Consider the following 23512-nt stretch of genomic DNA (forward strand, 5'->3'; position numbering starts at 1 on the left):
TGTGACAGTTTTACTGCAATGCAGAGGTCCACAATCACATGGATCATTTTGGTAAATATTTGCTCTTTGCTTAGATGTTTGCATACTCTTATTTTAGAACTTCTCCTGCATTGTCTCTTCTGTAGTCTCCTTTATCAGTCGCCTTTTTTTCTGCAAACAAATAGTAACAACATTGGGGGTGTGTGTTATTGTGACTTGGTTTTTAACTTTATTTTTAGATTTTTCTTTTGGGAGGAGAGCCTGTCATATGCCTCTCGGAAGGCTAAAGCACTCAAGACTGGGTCAGACAACACTATCCTGGGAGCAGAATGGATCTCTTTTTAGGGGCTGTTTTTGACTCTGTTGACATAGAGTTTCATTGAAGATACCATTGCAGGGAGCACTCTCCCTCTTTCAAAGGAGAATGTCACTCTGTCATCAGAGGCTGTGAGTCATTGTTCTCAGAGCAGATGCTTCCTGTAGTGTTAGGATTTAAGGATTAAGACATTCCTCCCTCCTTATCTTCACATCCTTTGCTTTATCTGACTTCTCCAGTTGCAACAATATGTAGATAAATGAGGACTTCTAAATCAGAGGTCTAGATCTTCCTAGAACTTATTTTTTTCCTTGCCACATAAACAAATACATACATTTTAGGTCTGATTATTTCATAACTTTCTTATGAGAGCCTCCAAGAAAAGGTTGGTTTTAATAAAGATTTATCTTCTAGCAGAAGTGGATAAGGAGGGCGACTGTTTCTGAGTGGCTATTTCTAACAGTCTTGATCATCTTAGAAATCCTTGGGGCAGGGCAGTTTTTCACCATAACCAGAATGCATTCCTAGCCTAATTTTTGTCAGAAATAGTAATAGCTAGAGGATTCGAATTGCACAGTAGACTTTAATAAAGGCAGCAAAGTATGGCTTTTCCTCAAGGAAGAGTTCATTTATTTGACAGACAATGGGGAAAATTTTGTTTACATTTTTTCCTTGAAGCCAATAGCATTGATCACATTACAATTAGTTTATTCATTTTTTAGTATATTAATTCTACATTTATTGGGTAATGAATTATGGGCTTTTTTGGGTGTGTGTGAACAATAGCCCTTTAGCAAAAGTGTTTCTACTAAACTTTGTGGAGTTCTTTAAAAGTGTATTAATGCCTCTTTAGTGCTAAGATGCAGACATTGAAGTGTACTTGTTCTTATCACTCACCACCATCATCACTACCACCACCATCACCACGATCACCACCATCACCACCACCATCATCGCCATCGTCATTATCATCAGCATCACCATTATCCTTTTTATAGTGAATAGAACTAAGTTCATAATCTTATCTTCATTGTATGAAAGTTAGTAAAGTAAGCATAATTGACAAAACATGGTAAAAGTTCAGCAAGTAGTAATTCCCAGAGGAGAGAAGATGGAGCAACTACTGACATTTGAAATCAAGTCAGACTATATGTTGGGTGGAGAGTGAGCCTGTCCCCTTATTTCTTTTGTTTTTAGTTTTTATCTCTTCGTTTACTATGATATGGCCCTGGAGTTCCATACCAAATGAAGAAAAAACAGTTAAGAACATTTGAATTCACAGGTCATAAATGAGAACTCTCTTCTCATCTGTTAAGGCATGTGGGAATAATCATTTCTGGTGTCCTTGAAACCATCATTTCTGCTTTATTCCCTTTCTCTTTCTAAAGTTTGAAATGTTCATTTGTAAGCTTTCAGTGTTTTTCTTGAGTGAGATTTGCTTCAAATAATGAAGAATACACACTTTCCCCCCATTAATGAGTTCATTGTCACCGGTTTCACATAAACCTGATTTAAGGAAAAAACCTAAATACAAAATGTCATCTGCAAACGTAGGTGCTGTGCAGGGCGTCTGGTGAGCGCCTGCCTTCCGGAGGCACCGTTCAGTTATTGATGGTGCCAAGCCTGTTTCCATCTTCCCACTGAGGTATTGGGGTGAGACATACTCTGTGAGTGTGTCTACATCCTTTAATAACTTGCTTTTTCTTTTTGCCCTACAATCTTGGAGAGTCATTGGGGTGTTTACTTTCTATTTTTAAGAATTAAAAATTCTTTTTGGTGCTTGTCTTTCTCTCTTTCTCACATTGCCTATGAGTATTTTATTTTTCATCTTGGTCCCATAAGGGTGGGAAATCAATATTCCTTAAATTTGAGATAGCTGAAAAACTTAGAAAAAAATCATCCAGTTCAGTTTGGGTGGCTTTCTGTGGAAACAAAGCTCCTGAACATACGTTTCATGCCTCGTAGATCAAAATCAGTCCCACAGTGTTTATGAGAGTAGATTAATTAGTGTAGTGTGTGGGCGTGTTTCCACAGGCAGCTGTGCCTGTACAACTCGGTCTGAACTTGTAGTTACATGAGAATTGTTTTTAAAGGGTGTGGGCTCTCCATTCATGTGTCTTTGCCATTGTGTGTGATATATATAAATAGGTAGGTGGCGCTTGAGGAGAAAGGGCTGTAGTGTAATCACCGTGTGCCTGGGCTCTGTAGCCAGCCTACCTGAATGCCCTTCCTTTAGTGGTTGTGGGTTGTGAGCAGTCATGATCCCACCAGCCTTCAGTTTTATCATCTAAAGAATAGTGGTTCCTGCCTTATGCAATTACATGGTCATTGTGAGGATTAAATGAGGTAACATGTTTAAAGCACTTAACACATGAGAATTATTCAAGAAAATGGTAGCTATTGTTATTAGAAGAGAATAAAAACCATTGTGTCAAAGATGATTATTAATGCCCTACTGGGATGATCCTGAACTGGGAACTCTATAAAAGGCGCCTCACTGGGAGGGAATGGGAAAGAATTTAATGTATTAAATATTGAGTCCTTAGAGTGCCAGGGGCTTTATGGACAACATGTAACTGCAGTAACCTATGAGGAAGGCGCTGTCGTCTTCATTTTAGAGGTGAGGAAACTGGGGCGAAGACAGAATGGTTAATTTTTCTGAGTTAACACAGTGAATGGTAAAGCCTGAATTTGAAGTTGGTTGTGTTGCTTCTGAAGTTGAAGGCTTTCTACTGCTTGGAAAAGCATGAAAATATTTTTTGTTTGCTTTGCTTTTGGATATCGATGCAGTGTGGTACCAGTCCTCTTCCTCAAAATCATTTTCACGTTTACTTGTGGTAGTTTAGTCATGGATCTAATGAAATCTAATCTGGATCTAAAGAATCCCAAGATGCAATGCTAGCTCTCCTCCTAATTTACTTTGGGCTTCATAGAATTCTGGAGCTGATGGGACCGCAGAGATAAGCCAAACCTTCACCCAACTGATGGCTGCGGAGACTGAGGTGTGCTGTTTGGCGACTTGCCCAAGGTGAAATTGCTTATTGGTGGCAGAGGTTGAATTAGATTGCAGGTCCCCAAATTTGGAGTTCAATGCTATTTTCATTATACTCTAGAAAACTTTCCTAACATATGGAGAACTGTGTGTAAGACCTAGGATATATTTGTACATGTTGATTTTTCTGATATGGAAGAAAATAAGGCTAACTAAGGAGTTTAAAAATGCTTACCTGCATATTTGTGCAAGTTTCCTATTTCAGCTCAAGGTGGAGTTGTTCTTTATGGCCTAATGGTTCTGCATCAGGGGTGGGGGTGGCGCTAGGAGCCTCATGGATCTTTTGAAAACTAAATTCTGTTGCTGTGTTTCTCAAAGTGGGAGTGTACTTATTAAAAATGCAGATTCATGGGCACCCCCTCAAGATATGGGTAAGATCTAGGAATCTAACTTTATTTTAAGTGGTCTTAGCCACACTAAAATGAGAACAAGCGCCCTTTAGTATCTCACGATTGTTCTTGACTAAGTACTGGAAAGCCTGAGAGTGAGAGGCATGCCTTTGCAAGTCTGCGATGACTCATGGCCGCTGGAGAAGGCTCCTCCCGGACTTCCCTGTCTGCCTTACGGGCAGCCCCCCACCGTGACCCTGGTGTTAATTTTAAGCAGTGGAGAAACGTGTCTTGGGTTTGATTATGAATCAGCGATTGAATGAAGTTGAAAGTGAACGTACTGATTCTTTAAACTCCAAGTTTGAAAGTGCTGCTCACCTTCTAACACAGAATGAGTCACTCTCCAGTGGCTCACCGAGGGTTTGGTGGGAATAGAAATCAGATCCTGTGAGAATTTGGGCTGGGTTACTGTTTGATGCTTTATTATTGTAAAAATCCTGAAACTGGCGGTTTCCGCTCGTTAGTTTATTATTTATTGATTATTTGCTGTATGTGAAATGTGAATAAGTGTGTGTGTGGGGGGGTGGAGAATAGGAGGAAGGCTGGCAGTAGAGGGCATCAGAGGTTCCAGAGGATAAAATATAATATTAAAAGTGCAGAAGGCTGGAGAGTTGTTATTTCTTGTTTGTATAAAAAGTTCAATGTGGTTTGTAAATAGTGCTTCTTGTGCGTGACCCTGTGTCTGGTACTGTTGCCTTTAACATCAGGAGCTATACAGATGTCCATTTGTAAGTGTTCCACCTCCTCTGACATGTTTGGCATTCAGTAGGAACAGTCATTTCCCCTCCTGGAGGAGGGCAGGGGGTGCCGGGGGAAAGTGACCGTGGCTGGGAGTGGCAGTCCCGAGACAGAGCGAGAGGTTTGTGTGTGTATTTTCTGAAAAAATGTTGTTTTCTGTTTTAGATATAAGTTTGGGGGACGTCCAGATGGAGATGTCCAGCAGATAGTTTTGAAATTGTAGCCAGGGGGAGAGTGTAAGGCATCGTTTTCATGGGGGCAGACAATATTTGAAGTCTTGCTGGGAATGCATGAGATGCACAAGAGAGGCAGAGCTTATGGAAGGGATAGGACTGATGATTAGAAGCTTGAGAGGAGGAACATCAATGAATGAAATGGGTGGACCATGAGCATCCAGAGACAGGGTGGACTGAAGACTGTGAGATGTCTCAGAAGCCAAGGGAAGACAGAGTTACAGGCAGGAAAGTTTTAATAGCACCAAGTGTCCCAGAAGGTCAAAGCAGAGAATATGAAGACAGAGAAGAGGGCATTGGTGATCCTCAAGTGAATGGTTTTTAAGTGTTGGGAACAAAAGCCAAGTTTTAAGTAATAATGGGTGGTGAGAAAATATATCAGAAAGTGTAGATCATTCTTTGCTGAAGTTTGACAGTTGAAAAAAGAGAAGTAGATGGTCTCTTAAAAGGCACAGTAGAGAGGTAAAAGTCGTTGATGCAAAGGGGAGGGGTGGATAATTCATGGGTAAGAAGGGGTGGGAGCAGGATCAGGAGCACAGGAGAGTGGATTATCCATAAAAAAAAAGTTGTACTTTTCCTTTGATGTAAGAAAGAAATAGAAGAGAATGAGTAAGGAGAGAAATATTTTGAGGTATAAACTTGAAGAATGAAGTTGAAATATGGTTTTAGGAAAACTTTGCCATAGTTATCTCCCTGCCTCTAATTTGTATAGATACAGTCATCTCTTTATAAGAAGTGGGCATAAACGTTAAATGTAGCGGCCCACTGGAGAGAGAAGCACAGAATTGGAGCTGTTCCCTGGTGGTGCCCTAACCTGGGTCACTGCTGGATTGTGGGATATCGGAGTGTAAGGATTGATACCTGTGTTGGTATCAGGAGAGGAAGCACAGGAGAACAGAGAAGACAAAGGGGCTGTTTATGGCGGTAGCATGCCTCACTTGAAGCTTGAGGACTGGGATAGAGTTATTTTATTGTTTGCCGTGGTTGCCAGTGTGAGTAAGAAGTGGAATTATAACTCATCGTCTCTTGGTCTGGGCTAAGATGACCATCATGCCAAAGGCGCAGTGACAAAACTTGAGGAGAAAGAAACTATAGTGGTGCCTGGTCTTGCCCTGTCTCTTCTGTTTTTCACTTCCCTTAGGAAAATGCCGTGACTTGACTTTCTTCCCTTACAGGGACGAGGGTGGAATTGGTCAGGATCTGGTGGATGGAGTCGAGCAGGGAGGTAGCGGGCAGGTCTGTGGGTCTTTAGTTCTGAACAAATGAATCGTGTTGAAAATCTGAAAACCAGAGTGGTAAAGAGCTTGGAAACAAACGGGGAGGAAAGATTTTTAGAGCACCTAGGAACTTCCTTGTGGCAGGGCAATGTTAGGAATTTCCATTTATGAAAATGTAGCTGGCAGAAATGATTTAGTATTATAAATTTTAATTTTACTGCAATAAATGTTAAGTCTCCTCAGGAATATAGTTAAGACAGGGTGTTTACTATTTTGAGAATTCCAAACTTTGATTAGGCACCAAATTGTATATGGCGTAATATTGGGGAGCATAAACGTTTGGTGACCACATAAAGTTCTTGTCTCTGTGCTCGTCACAGGGAAGCAAAGCAGGTTTCATTTCAACTCGAGCTGGTGCTTGCAGTGCTGTGTTGATGGATTCATGGTCAAGTCTGAGTTTACTGGAATAGAGTACAGATGGCTTGGCTGTGTCTGCATGGGCATGGGAATGGAGAGATGCAGATGGGCCTGTTGTGTTGAAGAGGGAGGGTTGCCCACAGGACTACATGGGTGCTTGAGGTGATAACAACATGGATAAGAGAGAAAAGATGGAAGAGTCGGTGTGTCCACAGACTCCCATGAGAGTGCCCTAAGCTCCAGAGGAGGGACAGGGAGGGAATATGAGATTTTGTTTGGACTAATATTTTGGAAAGAATAGCTGGGTCTGTCCTGTACAGTTTGAGAGACACATTGGGTCAGAATGGGGGCTCTGGAGCCACATTGGAATTGAACCCTTAGCCCCACCTCTTACTACTTATGTGGCCTTGGGCAAGTCACTGCATCTCCTTTGGTCTCAGTTTCCTCATTTGTATAAGGCAGTAATACCAGTACCTACTTCAGAGCATTGCTTTAGAGTCGCACTGTCCAATATGGTGGCCACTAGCCACATGTGGTTTCTGAGCACCTGAAATGTGGCTCGTGGCAATTGAGATGGGCTGTGAGTATAAAATACACACTGGGCTTTGAATACTTAGTACTAAAAAAATGCAACAAAACTCATTAATTTTTTAAATTGCTTATGTGTTCAATGATAATCTTTTGGATATATTGGGTTAAATAAAACATGTTATTAAAATTAATTTCACCCATTTCTTTTTTCTCTTTTTAGTATACTGCTTTAGAACATTTATCACAGTGCCTGGCACATAGTAAACACTGGAGAATGTCAGCCGTGTTGTACCTGGCATTTCCTAGTGTCAGATATTAGTACAAACGCCTCCCTCCTGAGCACAAGCTTGTGGCATGAGGCCCGGTCTCTCTGTTGATGGTTGTTTGATTCTGACTCCAGTGGGCCTTCCACCTTATTCCTTATCCCTTAAGAAAGGAGGAAGTCTCCCTAAAAAGCAGCGCCATACCACAGGGGTTGGTAAGCTTTTCCTGTAGAGGACCAGATGGCAGACATCATAGGTTTTGTCAGCCTTATGGTCTGTTGTTGCAGCTGCTGGAGTTCAAGTCTGTGGTGTGAAAGCAGCTGTAGACAGCGCCTAACAAATGAGCATGCTGTGTACCAACGGAGCTGTATTTATGGACCCTGAATTTGGAGTGCATATAATTTTCTTGTGTTATGAGATATTATTATTTTTATTTTTTTCCAGCTTTTTAAAAATACAAAACCATTTTTAGCTCATGAGCTGTACAAAAACTGCGTGGGGCCGCCTTGGCCAGTGGGCTGCATGTTGTTGGCCCGGCCGTAGTGTGTGCCCGGACACTGAGCTCCCCTGGTGGGCTCTTGGTTTTCCATTTGTATTGAACCTAACATTTAGTTTATACTGTACCATTTTATTTATTTTGCCTTTAGTGGGTTTTTGATTGATCTACTTTATGCTCACTGGTCTAGGTGGAACAGAATGTTGTGTATGAAACTCATATTTATTGAGATATTTGTAAGCAAGTGGAGGCAGAGAGAGAAAAATTAAAGGAGTATGTAAGGGACCAAAGGAAATTTTTTTTGTTTTGTTTCGCTTATAATACTTGTGTTTTCTATATAGATTGAATTCACTGAAGAGTTACTTAGCTTTGAAGTGACATTAAACTGTGAAACAGACACATTATATTCTAAGGTTTTGTCTTCCACAGTTTTGTGGTGAACCCCATTTCTCACTTTGTCCATCTGCGATCAAAGAAAATGCTGAATAATCAGAATATTTAATAACGGGAAAGAGGTAAAAATTTTCAGCTAAAAAAGTAATATACTTAAGTTTATTACTGTATATCGCTGAATAGCAGAGAGCTGCCAGAAAGAATTAGGCAGTCAGTACTAAGTCAGGCATATATATGGTGGAAATCCATGTTCTTTTATAGAGAATATTTCTGCCCCTAGCTGGACTTCCAGTTACACACGACTCCTTCCCTTCCGTGACTCTCCGCTGAGCTATTTGGTGAGCACAGATGTCAGAAGAGGCAGCATATGGTATTATAGAGTGTGTTTGAAAAGTTAAGGAAAGGTTAGTTTTTGTGTATGCTTATTATACAATTTAAAAATAGCTTTGACTCTATTTGTAAATCAAACGGCCAGCTCTGAGGCCTGTGCCAAGCGTGAAGCCTTAAAACAAGGTTTCTTTTGAGTGGCTTCAGTGGTGTTGGGAAGGAGAAGACGTCTGAAAGGGTTTTAAGATTGGCTTTCTCTGGTTCAACGTAAAGCAGCATTCTGAGCTTTGCAGTTGTCTGCATTAACGCTGAGAAGGCCTGTGTGTCTCAAGTCAGAGGGTGCCTTACGGTTTGCAGAGGTGGGGACTCTCTCCTGAGTCTAAGCGGAGCCTCTCCAAAAGGGATAAAAAATGTTCACGCCAGTTTGCAAATACTATTTAATCCTCAACCTAGCAACAGCAGAGAAAGAGGCTACTATTCTTCATCCACACTCCCACCACCCCACACCCAGGGTCATGTTTTGGCGGTGTAAATTACTGCTAGAATGTTAGGACTTTCAGATGAGACCTAATAAGTGCCTAGGAAATTCCTAGCTGCATTTGTAAATTTAGAGGGAAGACAAGTCGAAAAAAATGTTAACCTTTTAATGAGGACACTGGAGAGCTGTGAGGGGGCCTTAAATTGAATCTCCCTGCATATTCTCCAGCGTCCCTCCCAGAGACGGCCGGAGTTAGGGGGTGGGCGGGCGGCTCTGCTTCGGGTGCAGCTTCTGTTTCCGGCTCTGGGTCTTTCCTGGGTCTTCGAACGGACATGGTCACACGTCAAGCAGTGGGACGTAGACATGCAGTCACCCCCTCCTTCCAGTTTCTCTCTAATGAGGACACCCCTCAAAGATTTGACTCTATTAAGAGCTACATTAAAAAAAATAAAATTTCTACTATGAAGTGGGATTTCCTGCATTTCAAATCTGGGTAGCTTGTTTTGAATTGCTAAAATGCTTGCCCTGCACTTAATCAACCTACTGGATTTACTTGGATTGTACAGTCACAGCTGCCCTCCACTTTCTCCTTGTTTGGTGTTACTTAGACAAAAATAAATTATGTCTGTGACCGCCCCCCGCCGCCGCCGCCACACACACTCCATCTGGTGGGTTTGCCGCTGGTGGGAGGTAGGCTGTGTCCGCCGCGCTGGAAAGGAAGCACATGGTTTCCTCCAGTCACTGGACTGACAATGGAGGCAGCCCCGTGACTTATCCTGAAGTGAAAATGAGTAACTCAGTAGTCAAGCAGGCAGGTTTGTTGGGACCCAGCTCCCTGCAGTTCGGTCTTTTTGATTGCACCCGGCGTGGACTTCGTGGTGGCGGCGGTGCCGTGCCGCCCAGACGCAGCCTGCAGGCTCGACTGACGCCTTCCCGAGCGGCCGGGCGCTGGCGGCGCCCTGGAGACGCCCCGCTGGAGACGCGCGGCAGAGGGCGCCTCGTCCGGGGTGGGGGTCCGCTCCGCCCCGCCCCGCCCCGTCGAGCGCCTGGCTGCGGCCCCCGCCGCATCCCCGGCCGCGCCCTCCCCCAACTCCGCGCCCTCCCCCTCCCCCGGCTGCGAGCGGCGTCCGGGAGCCAGCCTTCGACGGAGGGCTTATGGGTTAACTTTCCTTTGGAGAGGGATTTTTGAGAGCTTGAAATTAACCTCAAATGTGTGAAAACTGTAGTGTGAAGACCGGCGATCCGGCCGCCCGGCCGCAGGGTTGGGTTTGCGCTCGGCCGCGACCCCCGGGCTTGGCCGGTTCGGATCCTGGGCGCGGACTTGGCCCCGCTCGTGAGGCCCTGACGTGGCGTCCCACACGCCACAGCCAGAAGGACCTGTTCCTGGAATATACAACTATGTATTGGCGGGGGGGGGGGGGGGGGCGGCTTTGGGGAGAAGTGGAAGGAAAAAGAAAAATCTTTAAAAAAGAATTGCGATAAATGAGTTGGGAAATTTTCTAGTTTTCTTATCCTTCTCAGGAGTTCTTGTATAACATGAATTATTTTAAAACTAGCTCTGGGGCCGGCCTGGTGGCGCAGAGGCTAAGTTTGCTGGTTCGGATCCTGGGTGTGGACATGGCACTGCTTGGCAAAAGCCATGCTGTGGCAGGCCTCCCACATATAAAGTAGAGGAAGATGGGCATGGATGTTAGCTCAGGGCCAGTCTTCCTCAGCAAAAAGAGGATTAGCAGCAGATGTTAGCTCAGGGCTGATCTTCCTCAAAAACAAAACAAAAACAAAACTAGCTCTGCTGCCGCAGCGCTTCCGGTATTACTGTAAGGCTGGGAGAAGCGTTCTGGTGGTGACTGACGCAAAGCTGAGGAGGGCGGAGGGTCTGAGAGTCTGAGCCTCTGCGCCTGAAGGGTGGCGAAGTCGGCCTGCACAGAGAGGCCGCCCGGGCTGTGGACTGTCACACTAATCCACGGTGGGAGTGAAGGAGCAGAAGTACAGCCCCCTTCAGGTGCTGCAGGCAGTGCAGAGCACTGGTCCAGAGCTCGCACCCCAGAGCCGGGTGTCTGGGGTTAGCATCTTGGCTCCGTTACTTCCTTTCCCTGGGACCTGGGCAAGTGACTTAGCGTCTCTGTGACTGAGGGTTTTAGTTGTAAAATAAGGGTAATAATACTTAATAGGATTATGGCGACGATTAAACCAGGTAATATATGTTAGTTTTTACAAAACTATATGTAGTATCTATAATTATTTTATTTACAAAATTTAAAAATTACGTGCAGTCCAATCTCTTGTTTTATTGCTTCTAAGCAAAAGTTTGTCTTCCATCCTCTAAACCAGCGCTGTCCAACAGAAGCACATGATAGTGTTGCCACATATGTAATTTAACATTTTCTACTAACCACATTAAAAAGATAAAAAGAAGCAGGTGAGGCTAGTTTTAATACTGTATTTAACCCAATAATTCATAATATTATCAGTTCAGTGTGTAATCAGTATAAAATTATTACTGAGAGAGTTTGCGTTCTCTTTGCTGTTTTGAGTCTAAGCAGCATGGGGTGTGTTTTACGTCTGCAGTACATTTCAGTTGCTCAGCAGCCCCTCGTGGCTGGAGGCTTTGCTCATTAATCTTTTTTATTCCAAAAGTGTTACATTTATCGATCGCTGTGAATGAGCCACTCCAAAACTTAGTAGTTTAAACAGCAAGGGTTTATTATTTCTCACTAGTCTCACTCACCCAGCTTGTACACACAAGATTGGTGATTATTGCCTGAATCAATTATTACCCTGATAGTTATAACATTTTCTAATTCCGTGATTCCTTCTACATTTATTAGTTGGAATTCTATGGTAAAGGAGAACTTTTCTTTCTCCCTCATTTAGTCATCTATTTAATTAGACAGCAGCACGAATTTATAGATTCTTGTTTTGTTCAGTAGGTTATTATCCATAATTTATTTGAATGTTCAAGTAGTCTGACCAATGGTCATTATGTATATGATAGTCAGACAACTTGAACTTTCAAATAAGTAAAATATTTTATTTTTTTTGCAAATTTCCCATATTACCCCTGCCACTATGCATGCATAGCCTCCCCATTATCAACATCACTCACTAGAATGGTACATTTTTTTTTTTTTTACCAAGGATGAAGCAATATTGACATCATAATCACCCAAAGTTCATAGTTTACCTTAGGGGATTCACTCTTGCTGTTGTACATTCTATGGGTTTTTGACAAATGTATAATGACATCCATCATTATAATATACAGACTATTTTTTACTGCCCTAAAAATCTTCAGTGCTCTGCTTTTTCATCTCTCCCTGCCACCTTCCGGCAACTGCTGATCTATTTATTGTCTCCATAGTTTTGCTTTTTCCAGAATGTCATTTAGTTGTAACTATACAGTATGTAGCCTTTTCAGATTGGCTTCTTTCACTTAGTAATATGCATTTAAGGTTCCTCCATGTCTTTTCATGGCTTGATAACTCATTTCTTTTTAGCTCTGAATAATATTCCATTGTCTAGATGTACCATAGTTTATCCATTCACTGGCTGAAGGACATCTTGGTTGCTTACAAGTTTTGGCAATTATGAATAATAAAGCTGCTGTAAACATCTGTGTGTAGATTTTTGTGATTGCTCCAAAGAGCGTAATTGCTAGATTGTATGGTAGAGGTATGTTTAGTTTTATAAGAAACTGCCAAACTCTCTTCCAAAGGAGCTGTATCACGTTGCATTCCACCAGCAATGACTGAGAATTCCTGGTGTTTCACATCCTGGCCAGCAGTTGATGTCCGTGTTTTGGATTTTGGCCATTCTAATAAGTTGTTGTTTTAATTTGCATTTCCCTGTGATGTGGAGCATCTTTTCGTATGCCTATTTGCCATCTGTGTATCTTCTTTGGTGAGGTGTCTGTTAATTGCTTTGGCCCTTTTTTTTTTTATTACAACATAATGGGTTTATATTTAATATAGTATTTCTCACTATGGAGATGTTAGTTAATATAAAGTTTTTTTAACATTAAATCGCTACTCCATTTCAACGTCAATATAAAGTATTTTTTTTTACATTAAATCTTTTCTCCATTTCACTGTTAGATACACTGAATACATTTTTTTATCCTTCTTCCCACCAAAGAAATAAAATTTTAATTTCTGTCTGACTGTATATCATATCTAAGTACAATATTAACTTGGGAGATAACAAAAACAAAAATATAATAAAAATATGGAGAAAAGACTCCAAAAAGATGCAGGGGGCAGTGATTACAACTGAACAGTGGTGATTTCCTAGGATTCTGGGCCAGAGCTTCCTTCTTCCTGTTTCATGTGCTTTGAGAATTCTGAAACTATGAAATGTTACATATGCAAACTTCAGCCCTCTTACTTTGATCCTCTTTCTAAGCAGCAAATACAAATTATAGACTGCATTTGTCAGTACATCATTTGTTGGGAAACTTTTCTTTCCATTTAACATATATCAATTTGTTCCCATTTATAGTGAAACAGTTAATTAAGAATGTGAATTTACCCTATTCACTATTTCTTGGGAACTTCCAGACACCAAAGCTCTGTTTTTAGCCTCAACAGCACAAAGATTTTCAGGGCAAGGTTTGATTCAGGAGGCTCTTCAAAGTCACATCTGTCCATTTCTCTTTCGTGCATATATCCCCAAACAAGCACAAATGCCTGTAATGCTGAGTACCACACCTAACAAGAGAGCAACTGCATCTCCAGTTTCTACTGCTTCAACAACAGGCAGCACCCAAAGCAGTGAAATGAGGACTAAGAACACTTGAGTTGAAACTGAGGTCATGATGCTGGGGTCTTCAAGTGGCTGGATCTTGAGGGCTGAAGGTCTCAAAGAAATGGTATATGTCTAATTCTATCTGACTTGAAATACTCCTTTCTTGGGGCTCCGGATGCTGAGACTAAGAGCTTCTGCGTGACACCGCCTTCCACGAAGCAGCCATTACAGAAATGGCGAGGAGGGCCACTTTGGCCCATTTTTTAATCAAGTTGTTTGTTTTCTTATTGTTGACTTATGAGTTCTTTGTATATTTTAGATTATAGTCCTTTATCAGATGTGTCTTTTGCAAATATTTTCTCCCATTCTGTGGCTTTTCTCCTCATTCTCTTGACATTGTCTTTTGCAGAGCAGAAGTTTTTAATTTTAATGAAGTCCAGCTTATCAAATCTGTCATGAATTGTGTCTTTGGTGTTGTATCTAAAAAGGCATCGCCATACCCAAGGTCAGCTAGGTTTTCTCCTATGTTATCTTCTAGGAGTTTTATAGTTTTATGTTTTACATAAAACACCTTAAGTGTTGATCCGTTTTGAGTTTGTTTTTGTGAAGGATGTAAGGGCTATGTCTAGCTTCATTTTTTTGCTTGTTGATGTCCAAGTCCATCAACATTTGCTGAAGAGACTGTCTTTGCTCCATTGTATTTCATTTACTCCTTTGTCAGATATCATTTGACCATATTCATGGGAGTCTATTTCTGGGCTCATTATTCTGTTCCGTTGATCTACTCGTCTGTTCTTTTGCCAATACCACACTGACTTGATTGCTGTAACTTTATAGTAAGTCTTGAAGTTGGGTAGCATCGTCCCTCCTACTCTGTTCTCCTTCACATTGTGTTGGCTATTCTGGGTCTTTTGCCACTCCATGTAAACTTTAGAATCAGTTTGTTGATATTCATAAAATAACTTGCTGGGATTTTGATTAGGATTGCCTTGAATCTATATATCAAGTTGGGAAGAACTGATGTTGTGACAATATTGAGTTTTCCTATTCATGAACATTGAGTATCTCTCCATTTCTTTAGTTCTTCTTTGATTTCATTTATCAGACTTTTGTAGTTTTCCTCATACAGATCTTATACACATTTTGTTAGATTTATACCTAAGTATTTAAGTTTTTGGTGTGCTAAGGTAAATGTTATTGTTTTTAATTTCAAATTCTACTTGTTCATTGTTGATATACAGTGACCATAATATTTTTAATTGAGAAAATACTGTCTCTGCATGAGCTGAGGTACATGGTAAGATAAGAGCAAATTCTGCTATATGAAGGATATTCTCTGTTCCATTTTTTTCCATGTTAAAAGTAATGTTTCCATGTTAAAAGTAAAAATGTTTCAGCTCAAACATTTTACAGGATCTGTCTTTTTGCCTGCAGAGTACCATGCCTATCTTTAACAAATATTTTTGCAACACAAAACTTGTCAAGAAAATTGTCTCTATTCATGGTTCTTTTGAATGTTTCATTAAATTTAGTTGCTGCAATATCACAGGGTTTCTCAGTTTCACTTCATGTCAGTATAGAATATGCCTATCCCTTAAAAAGTACTAACTTAATGAACAGAAGTTTGTTTCTACAAATGAGATATTTCCAAAGCATGATTACAAAATTTCCAAGTTAAATCTAGGGCAAATTAATCCCATCTCATGTTAATATTTTGCTAAATCAAAAAAGATCCAGGAGAGGCCTGCCCAGTGGCATAGTGGTTAAGTTTGCACTCCCCACTTCGGCAGCCCGGAGTTTGTGGGTTTGGATCCCAGGTATGGACCTACACACTGCTCATCAAGCCATGCTGTGGTGGCATCCCACATACAAAGCAGAAGAAGATTGGCACAGATGTTAGCTCAGGGACAATCTTCCTCAAACAAAAAGTGGAGGATTGGCAACAGATGTTAGCTCAGGGACAATCTTCCTCACACACACACACACACACACACACATGATCCGGGACAAAAGCTCAATCAGGATGCTGGGATAACCGGGGACAGTCCTGGCAAGGGCTCACCCTCTGTAAAAGGCCTTTCATGATCTGGTCCAGCCACATTTCTACTGCCCTCTCCCCGTCTGTGGTCTTGTCTCACCCAGCTCTTTGCTTTGGTAGACTCATGTTTACCTCCACTCCATAATTACTAACGTCTTTATTTTATGGATGAAAGACTGATCCTGGAGAATCAGGTAACTTGTTCAAGGATGAGAGTAGTATGTGGCTGATTCAGGGTGGAACCAGTGTAGTCTGACTCCAGAGGCCACTTGCTTAGCCCCTGTTCTGTACTATGCTGTGCTCTGGTGCCTGTCTGCTCCCATGGGATAGACACATGTGGCCTCCAGGAGGAGAGGGACTGTGTCTGCCTTGTTCATTGTGGTAACTTTAATAAATATTTCTTAAATGAATGAAGGAACTGAGGACCTGTCACCACCTCTGAATTCATGTCACTTGAGTGGGACCTTTGGATAAGTACTTTTTTATTTTTAATTTGAAACATTTTTTCCCTTGAAATAAATAGATCTGATGAGAAATTAGCATGAGTTAAATTAGCAGTTCTATATTTAGAAACTTTACGGGAAAAGAAGTCCGCATCACTCTAGTACTGACGAGTCAGTTGTGAGTCCCAGCTCCCCCTGCCGTGGCTAATGCCTGCCTTTTCTCCCTTTTTCCTGGGGGTGTGACAACAGGAGAAATAACCTCAGGTTCCTTCTGTACGCTGTATGAAGTGTATAACCTTAAAACAGCAACAAGAGCGGCAACAACATTGACAACAAAAATGATAGTAGAAAAGAGAAGCAGAGGTTAACTGATTTTGGGGGCTTCGCCTGATAGCCTTCCACGTCTGCCCAAGTTTTCCTTAATGCTTTGAGAAAAGGATATGTAACAATCTCTCAGGTGTTTTGGGCTTTAATAACATTGTTTTGGTTTGACCAAGTAAGTTTGTCATTCTTTAAGTCTGTGATTCCCTGTATGTCTGAAAGAGTATTAAGAGTTTTGTATTAATGTCATCTTATTCGAATTATGACTCTGTTTTCTTCCCTGTTCTCCTTTTAGGCTCTTTCAAGACACTTATTCTTCCATCAGTAAGTATCCCTTTAAAAAAATTTGGTTTCAGATATTTTGTTGGCTTTTCTATCAGTGTCTATTTCTTGTGTGTTTGGCTCAGTCCCATCTGCAGGTTATTTAAGAATGATGTTACTTCAGGGAGCTTGCATCAGCCTCCTCAAACTCATAGCAAGGTTTCCTCTTGTAAAAAGGAGATCTTCACTGAGGGAAACTGACTGGACCATCAGCCAGGAGCCTGGGCCAGCTTGGTCCTGCTTCCGCCTTCACGAGCCTGACTGCCTTGAACGTGGAATTAACAGTCCGTGCCTCAGTTTCCTTCTTGAAAAGGAATGCTCTGCTGAGCCATGTGGGAGCCTGAGGCAAAGGAAACGTCAGTGACGCTGATCTTGTCTTTGTTTAAAATTTTGATTTTTTTGTGCATGATTTAATTTTTCGCATTGCTTTTGCTACTTTAAAATATTTTAAATACTAAGAGAATTACTTATCTTGATTACTGACATTTTTGGTCCTCTGTTAAATTTTACACTTGAGGCAAGTGTCCTGGCGTTGGAAAAGGGGATCAGGATGCTGTCTCTGTTTCACAGGGACACCCTGGAGGTGAAAGGAGATGGGAAAGAATTTGCTGTAGAAGTGGAAGGGGTTATTATTTTGTTGAGAGAATCATAAAAACTGGTTATTCAGTGTTGTTTGTTAACCAATCCTATTTCCCATGGCTTTGATTTGGAAGTTCATACTTTTATTCTTGTGTTCTGTTTTGGAGCTTCACACATTTCATGTACAATAGAGTCGACACAGCATCCAGCAGGAGATGTGATCTGACAGACTTTCCTGAGAGCAGCTGACTAATGGCTCTGAGCCGACACGCCGCGTCCTTATGTAGGACCTGCGCTGCCTAAGAGGCCATTACCTCTTGAAAGTTCCTTGTCAAGCACATTCGGAAACCATGTTCATTTTAGGGGGTTCTTAGAGAATAGAGTCCTTTATAAAAATTGCTTATGTTCCATAGCTATTATGTTTGTTGCCTATTATGTTTGTACTTCCCTTACTAAGAAGTACGCTGCTGCTAACAATAGAAGGTGGGGGAAAAAGGCAGGAGCAGGCAGACATGGGGAAAACCCCAGTCCTAACTGATGATAAAGAATTAGATTGCTTAAAGTTAACGAGAATGTGTGTAATTCTATTGAAAGAGTATTCCAATGAGAAAATTAAAATAAATCGTCTGTGATATAGTTGTCCTAGAGCAGAAGGGGGTGAGGTTTAAGTTCAGGAATCGCAGCTTAAAGCACAAAACCATCTGGTTCCCTCAGAGCACTCTGCAGGTGCACAGGCTGGAAGTGGAGACCAGCTGAGAGGAGAAGGCATGCCGTGGCCAGGGCCACCTGGGCTCATTCCAGCGATGCTCGTGTAGACTGTCCTCATCTGAACTGTCATGAGCTGGAAATTTGGCTCCTATTATTCTTTTAAGTCTTAATTATATGAAATACTAACTTCAACATCTTATATCTGTCTTTAATTTAATGCCATTTCTATTGTATGTAGATGTAGCAATTATTTATTGAAAGCCTTACTAGAGATTCTATTTAGGACTATATCCCTTTATAGTAAAACAAAATTTTAAAGACTTAGTCATAAAATGTCTGGGAAAATTTCAGTGTTTGGTGAGAATAAAAGGTTCTGCATTTTTATGAGATTTCAATTAAAATAGACCCAACTTTCAAAGTGTGCTTACATTCTGTTGTTTGTAAATGTAATACTTTAAATTATTTTGTAAGGTCCTTGTAAATTTTTTCTGTAAAGTATGAATATTTTGACTGCATTAGAACAAGTGTGGTTTTAATATCTGATTAGCTCATCATTTGTACTTTTAATACACTAAAATCAGCCTTCAATAAGAAGTAAATAAAAACCATAATTGATGCTTAATGTGAAGATTATTTTTTGTACAAAATATATTAGAAAAAGTTTTTTCTTGTCTTTGTAAGTAAATCCAACTTAAAACAAGGGAGTAGTTTTTAAAATTAGAAATGTTTTTAAAGTTTATTTTAAGTAAAATTACTAATATATTTTTAATAGAAACTGTCATCTTAAATTTCTCATTTTTATTTTTTGACATTTGCATTACTTTTAGTAATTGGAGTTATTAATGAGGTAAAGGAGATAAATGCTCTTACGTTATCTCTGTTTCCTTAAGGCAATTGATCTTTCAGAGGAGGTGAAATGGCTTTAGACAGCCCAAATTAGAATGAGAAATCCATTCAACATCACTATCGGGGAAATGCAAATCCAAGTTACAATGAGATATCACCTCACTCCAGTCAGAATGGCTGTAATTAACAAGACAGGAAACAAGTGTTGGAGAGGATCTGGAGAGATGGGAACCCTTGTTCACTGCTGGTGGGAGTGCAAACTGGTGCAGCCACTATGGAAAGCAGTGTGGAGATTCCTCAGAAAATTAAGGATAGATCTACCGTATGATCCAGCTATTCCACTGCTGGGTATTTATCCAAAGAGCTTAAAAACATGAATGTATAAAGATACATGCACCCCTATGTTCATTGCATCATTATTCACAATAGCCAAGACTGGAAGCAACCTAGGTGCCCATCAAGGGACGAATGGATAAAGAAGATGTGGTATTTATACACAATGGAATACTACTCAGCCATAAGAAATGGTGAAATCTAGCCATTTGTGACAATATGGATGGATCTTGAGGGTATTATGCTAAGTGAAATAAGTCAGAGGGAGAAAGTCAAATACCATATGATCTCACTCATAAGTAGAAGATAAAAACAACGACAAACAAACGCATAGCAACGGAGATTGGATTGGTGGTTACCACAGGGGAAGGGGGGAGGGAGCAGGGCAAAAGGAGTGATTAGGCACAAATGTGTGGGGATGGATTGTAATTAGTCTTTGGGTGGTGACTGTGACGTAATCTACACAGAAATCGAAATACATAACGATGTACACCTGAAATTTATATAATGTTATAAACCACTGTTACCACAATAAAGAAAGAATCAAAAAAAAAAAGAAAAAAGAATGAGAAATCCATTTATTGTCCACCAAGGACCTTTCTGAGCGGGGCTTCTTTATGAAGCCTGGCAGAGAGCTATCATCTGCTTAGAGAGTTTGCATTTGTGTGCGCAAAAGAGACTTAGTGTAACTGAGAATCAGCCATGCTCAGATGCTGATTGATATTTTCTTGCTCAAAGCCCTTCAATATTTTACACCCCAGCCTCTTGTCGTGTGCCAGACAGGCTCCAATTGTGGGAAGTACATCTTTCTCTAGCCCTGTGCCCTCAGCGCAACATGTAGGAGTTCAAACTCTCTGAGTTAAATAATTGGTACTTGTATAAGAGATATGGGAGTCTCTTATCAGGGATCTCTTTATTACCAATTCTGGGAAGCATTTTCAGTAATTGTGGCTGGCAGAAGGCAGTCGACCTGCAGAGATTCAGGAGCTTTTGTAACTTTCTGGTGTCCTCTCCACTCTGGGAAGCAGGTTACAACCTATTCCAGGTCTGGCACAGAGTGAAAATTCCATAAAGATGGCTTAAAATCCACAACATTTTCTCCAGTCTCCTCCTCATTGTGTCTCTCTACCATTAACAGTGGAGGCCCAGGGTCCACACTGACAACTAGAGTCTGGGCGACGCTCCAGGCCATGTGCTGATGCCCCATGGTTCATGGAGGTGCCCCAGGACTACTGATAATGCCACATCCATGCTGTCAGCTGTGACTTTCCAGCACTGAGATTAGCACTGAGGCTTTGAGGATCCCAAATTACCTAAATTTTACATATGGGGAGGCAAGGTTTCTAATGGGAGAGTTGAAAAAAAAAGTTAGGGACACAGAAAGCAACAGAATGATAGTGGATGCCGTCTCCCCTTGAGGCAGTGTCACACCCTGAAGGAGGATGGAGTAGGGGACAGAGTGAATGTTTTTGGACACGTTTGTGTTAATTCTAATTCTCTTAACTCTTTGGCCACCTCATGGTTAATAGGCGTCTTCAGTTTCGGTCCTCTACAGCATGAATTTGACATAAGTCTTCAGTCTACTATCGGTTCTGGGGCCTCTGTGCCACTAAAAATGACCAAACTATATCGTCGTCATAAAGAGCAATCCCATCAAATATCGTATTTTTAAACATGAAATATTTATAAATCTTTGCCATATATAAACATGAGATACGCTGTTTTCTGACATATATATTTTCCTGCTTATAGTGTTAAGGAATCTGTTTAAAAGAATCTGAGGACTGAAGTATTACTTGAGAAAATAGAATCTAAGAATGCAAGTTCCAGGCTGGACTTTCTGCCCCGCTGGGGCACACATCTTTGGTTCACATTGTATCCCAGAAGGTGCTCAATAAATATCTGTTTATTGAAGAAAAGCAAAAGTCAGCACTAGAGGTCATTTGAAGGTGACGTTACTGATTTTTTTCCTAATATTTTATTATGAAATTTTGAAATATACAAAAAACTTGAAAGAATTTCACAGTGAACAGCACTTGGAATCTGCCATTAGCATTTTCCCGTCCTTACTCTGTCACGTGGCCTCCAGCTACCCATCTCTTCATCAGTTAGTTCTTGTTATTTTTAAAAGGCATTTCCAAGTAAGTTGCAGACATCAGTACTTTTCTCCCTATTTCCTGCTGACCATTTTATTGGAGGTTTGTTACATTTCCTTCATGTTCTTATCCATGTTGCCAGCTTTATGCTGGTCGCTTTTATTGGAAAATCCCCTCTGAACTTTCTGTGGACAAACCTTATTTGCAAAAAGGAGTCAGAATGTAGTTTCAGAACTTCAGGTTTATTAGTCTGAAAATGAACTAAAAGTCAGGTGTGCTAGTTACTTGTTGTGTAACCTGTTATCCCAAAACTTTGGTGTAACAGCAATAACCCTTTATTGCTTCTCACAGTATCTGTGGGTCTGGAGTGTGGGACCCACGTGGTTGGCTGGGTCTGACTTTGGGTCTCGTGAGGGTGCCATCAGGATGTCAGCCAGAGCTGCAGTCGTCTGAAGGCTTCCCCAGGGCTGGGTCCTCTGTCAGAAGGTTCATCCCCAGGGCTGCCAAGCTGGTGGTGGTGTTGGCAGAGGCCTCATTTCCCCCGCTGTGAGCTTCTCCATACCCTTCCTGAGTGACCTCATCATATGGCGGCTGGCTTCCCCCAGAGATGGATCCAAGAAAGAGAGAGCCAGCCAGAAACAACCCTTTTTATGATGCAGCCTCATTCTGTTTTTGAGAAGCGAGTCACTAAGTCGGGGGAATTAGGCTCTGTGTTTTGAACGGACAAGGGTCAGAGAGTTTTTGACATATTTTAAAGCCACCACGTGAAGTCTCTTGATAGTAGCATAGCTCATCTTGGGTTTGAATGTCAGCTGGTGACCTGGAACAGCTTCCTCAACTCCTCCAAGCCCCAGTTTCCTTGTTTGTAAAATGGTGTTAGTGAGAGCACCCAGCTGAAGGGAGGTAAAATGACATAGGTGTGCAAGCTGCTGAGGTGGGCTTCTGGGCTGTTCGCACGAGAAGGCGGCGTGTCTACTCATAATAGAAACAGGAAGTAGTGGTGCCATCATCTCTACCAGGGCTGTGACAGGTGATGAGCGAGATGCAGGAAGGGAGTGCACCACAGCAAAGAGCTTGGGAGAGCGGAGTGAGGACGCCCACCTCGTGCAGATGTGCCTTTCTCCGGCTGACCGCATCGGGGGGCAGGCGTGGAAGGGGATGTGGGGATGTCGGATGCTCTGACCACGAGGACCGTGAGGGAGGAGCTGGCACGTGGAGCAGAAGATGACAAGGCATCTACTGCTGAGAGAGCTGTGTGACGTGCGTCCTGCGGGTTAATCCGAGGGCAAACCACAGGCTGTTAAGAGAGAGACAGTGAATTGTTTAACTTTGGTGCCTCAGAGGGGCAAATTTTTCAGCAATTACTTGTGATAATACTAGGTATTTAAATTTTCTAACTTGTAAGTAAGAACTTTTTCGAGGTAAAATAATGAGACCTTGATATGTCTGATCTTTTTTTCCAGCTACCTCTGAACAGTGCAGATGAGATTTATGAGCTACATGTAGCTGGACGTGCCCAGGATGAGATTTTATTCAGTAATAGCACTCGCTTATCATTTGAGACCAAGAGAATGACTGTCTTCATTCAAACAGACAAGTCCCTATACAAGCCAAAGCAAGACGTGAAGTTTCGTATTGTCACACTCTTCTCAGATTTTAAACCTTGCAGAACTGCTGTGAACATTCTCATTAAGGTGAGTGCCAGATAGACGTGATCCAGGAGTTTGAGCCGCCTCACTGCAGCTCTCTTGGAAGTCCTGCTCATGTTCCTGATGCTGGAATACCTTAGAAGTCCCTGTGGATGAGCTTCCCTCCCAGCATGGGATTCTCTCTGGAAAGACAGACGGTGGAGCAATAGGTTAAGACCTCAGGCCCCAGAGTTGGCCTGTGGGGTCCAGTCCTGGCTTCTTCGTTGACTAATTCATTTGTGGAGCATTTATGGAACTTCCATCTTCCAGGTCCTGGGATAGGGCAGTGAACAGGACTGATTAGGACTTTGCTCACTCTGATCTTATGTTTTAGTGGCTCCTGGGGAGATGGACAATAAATATACACACAGACATCTATATAACAGGATTGGGGGGGGTCTGTGTGTGTGTGAGAGGGAGAGAGTGGGAGTATTTGTGTGTGCTGTTTTCTGTCGGGTTGTTCGGGAGGGCCTATGTGAGCAGAGACCTAAAGGAAGTAAAAGAAGGAGCCCATGCAAAGCGTATGCAAAGGACCTGAGGTGGGAGCGTTGCGTGTTTGGGTAAACA

At 41.6% G+C, this 23512-nt stretch overlaps 2 protein-coding genes across 15 annotated transcripts in view; one reads left to right on the forward strand and one right to left on the reverse strand.

The window, feature by feature from the left end:
• Positions 1–23512, forward strand: part of CD109 (CD109 molecule) — a 195019-nt gene that overhangs the window by 52785 nt on the left and 118722 nt on the right. For 13 of the 14 annotated variants that reach the window (XM_070496480.1, XM_070496473.1, XM_070496476.1 and 10 more), the window contains 2 exons: positions 16670–16698; positions 22721–22951. In XM_070496480.1, the coding sequence (XP_070352581.1) occupies positions 22829–22951 (123 nt within the window). In that variant the 5' untranslated portion in view covers positions 16670–16698; positions 22721–22828. Of the gene's footprint in view, positions 1–16669; positions 16699–21008; positions 21111–22720; positions 22952–23512 lie in introns of those variants that run through there. The other variant, XM_070496481.1, reaches the window with a different exon arrangement.
• On the reverse strand, positions 13335–13776 carry LOC123280387 (small integral membrane protein 30-like). The gene has a single exon (XM_044757368.2). It carries the CDS (start codon positions 13639–13641, stop codon positions 13462–13464), a length of 180 nt encoding a protein of 59 aa, XP_044613303.1. The 5' UTR covers positions 13642–13776; the 3' UTR covers positions 13335–13461.

Source organism: Equus asinus, chromosome 24, assembly GCF_041296235.1.
Source record: "Equus asinus isolate D_3611 breed Donkey chromosome 24, EquAss-T2T_v2, whole genome shotgun sequence".
Lineage (NCBI taxonomy): Eukaryota > Metazoa > Chordata > Mammalia > Perissodactyla > Equidae > Equus > Equus asinus.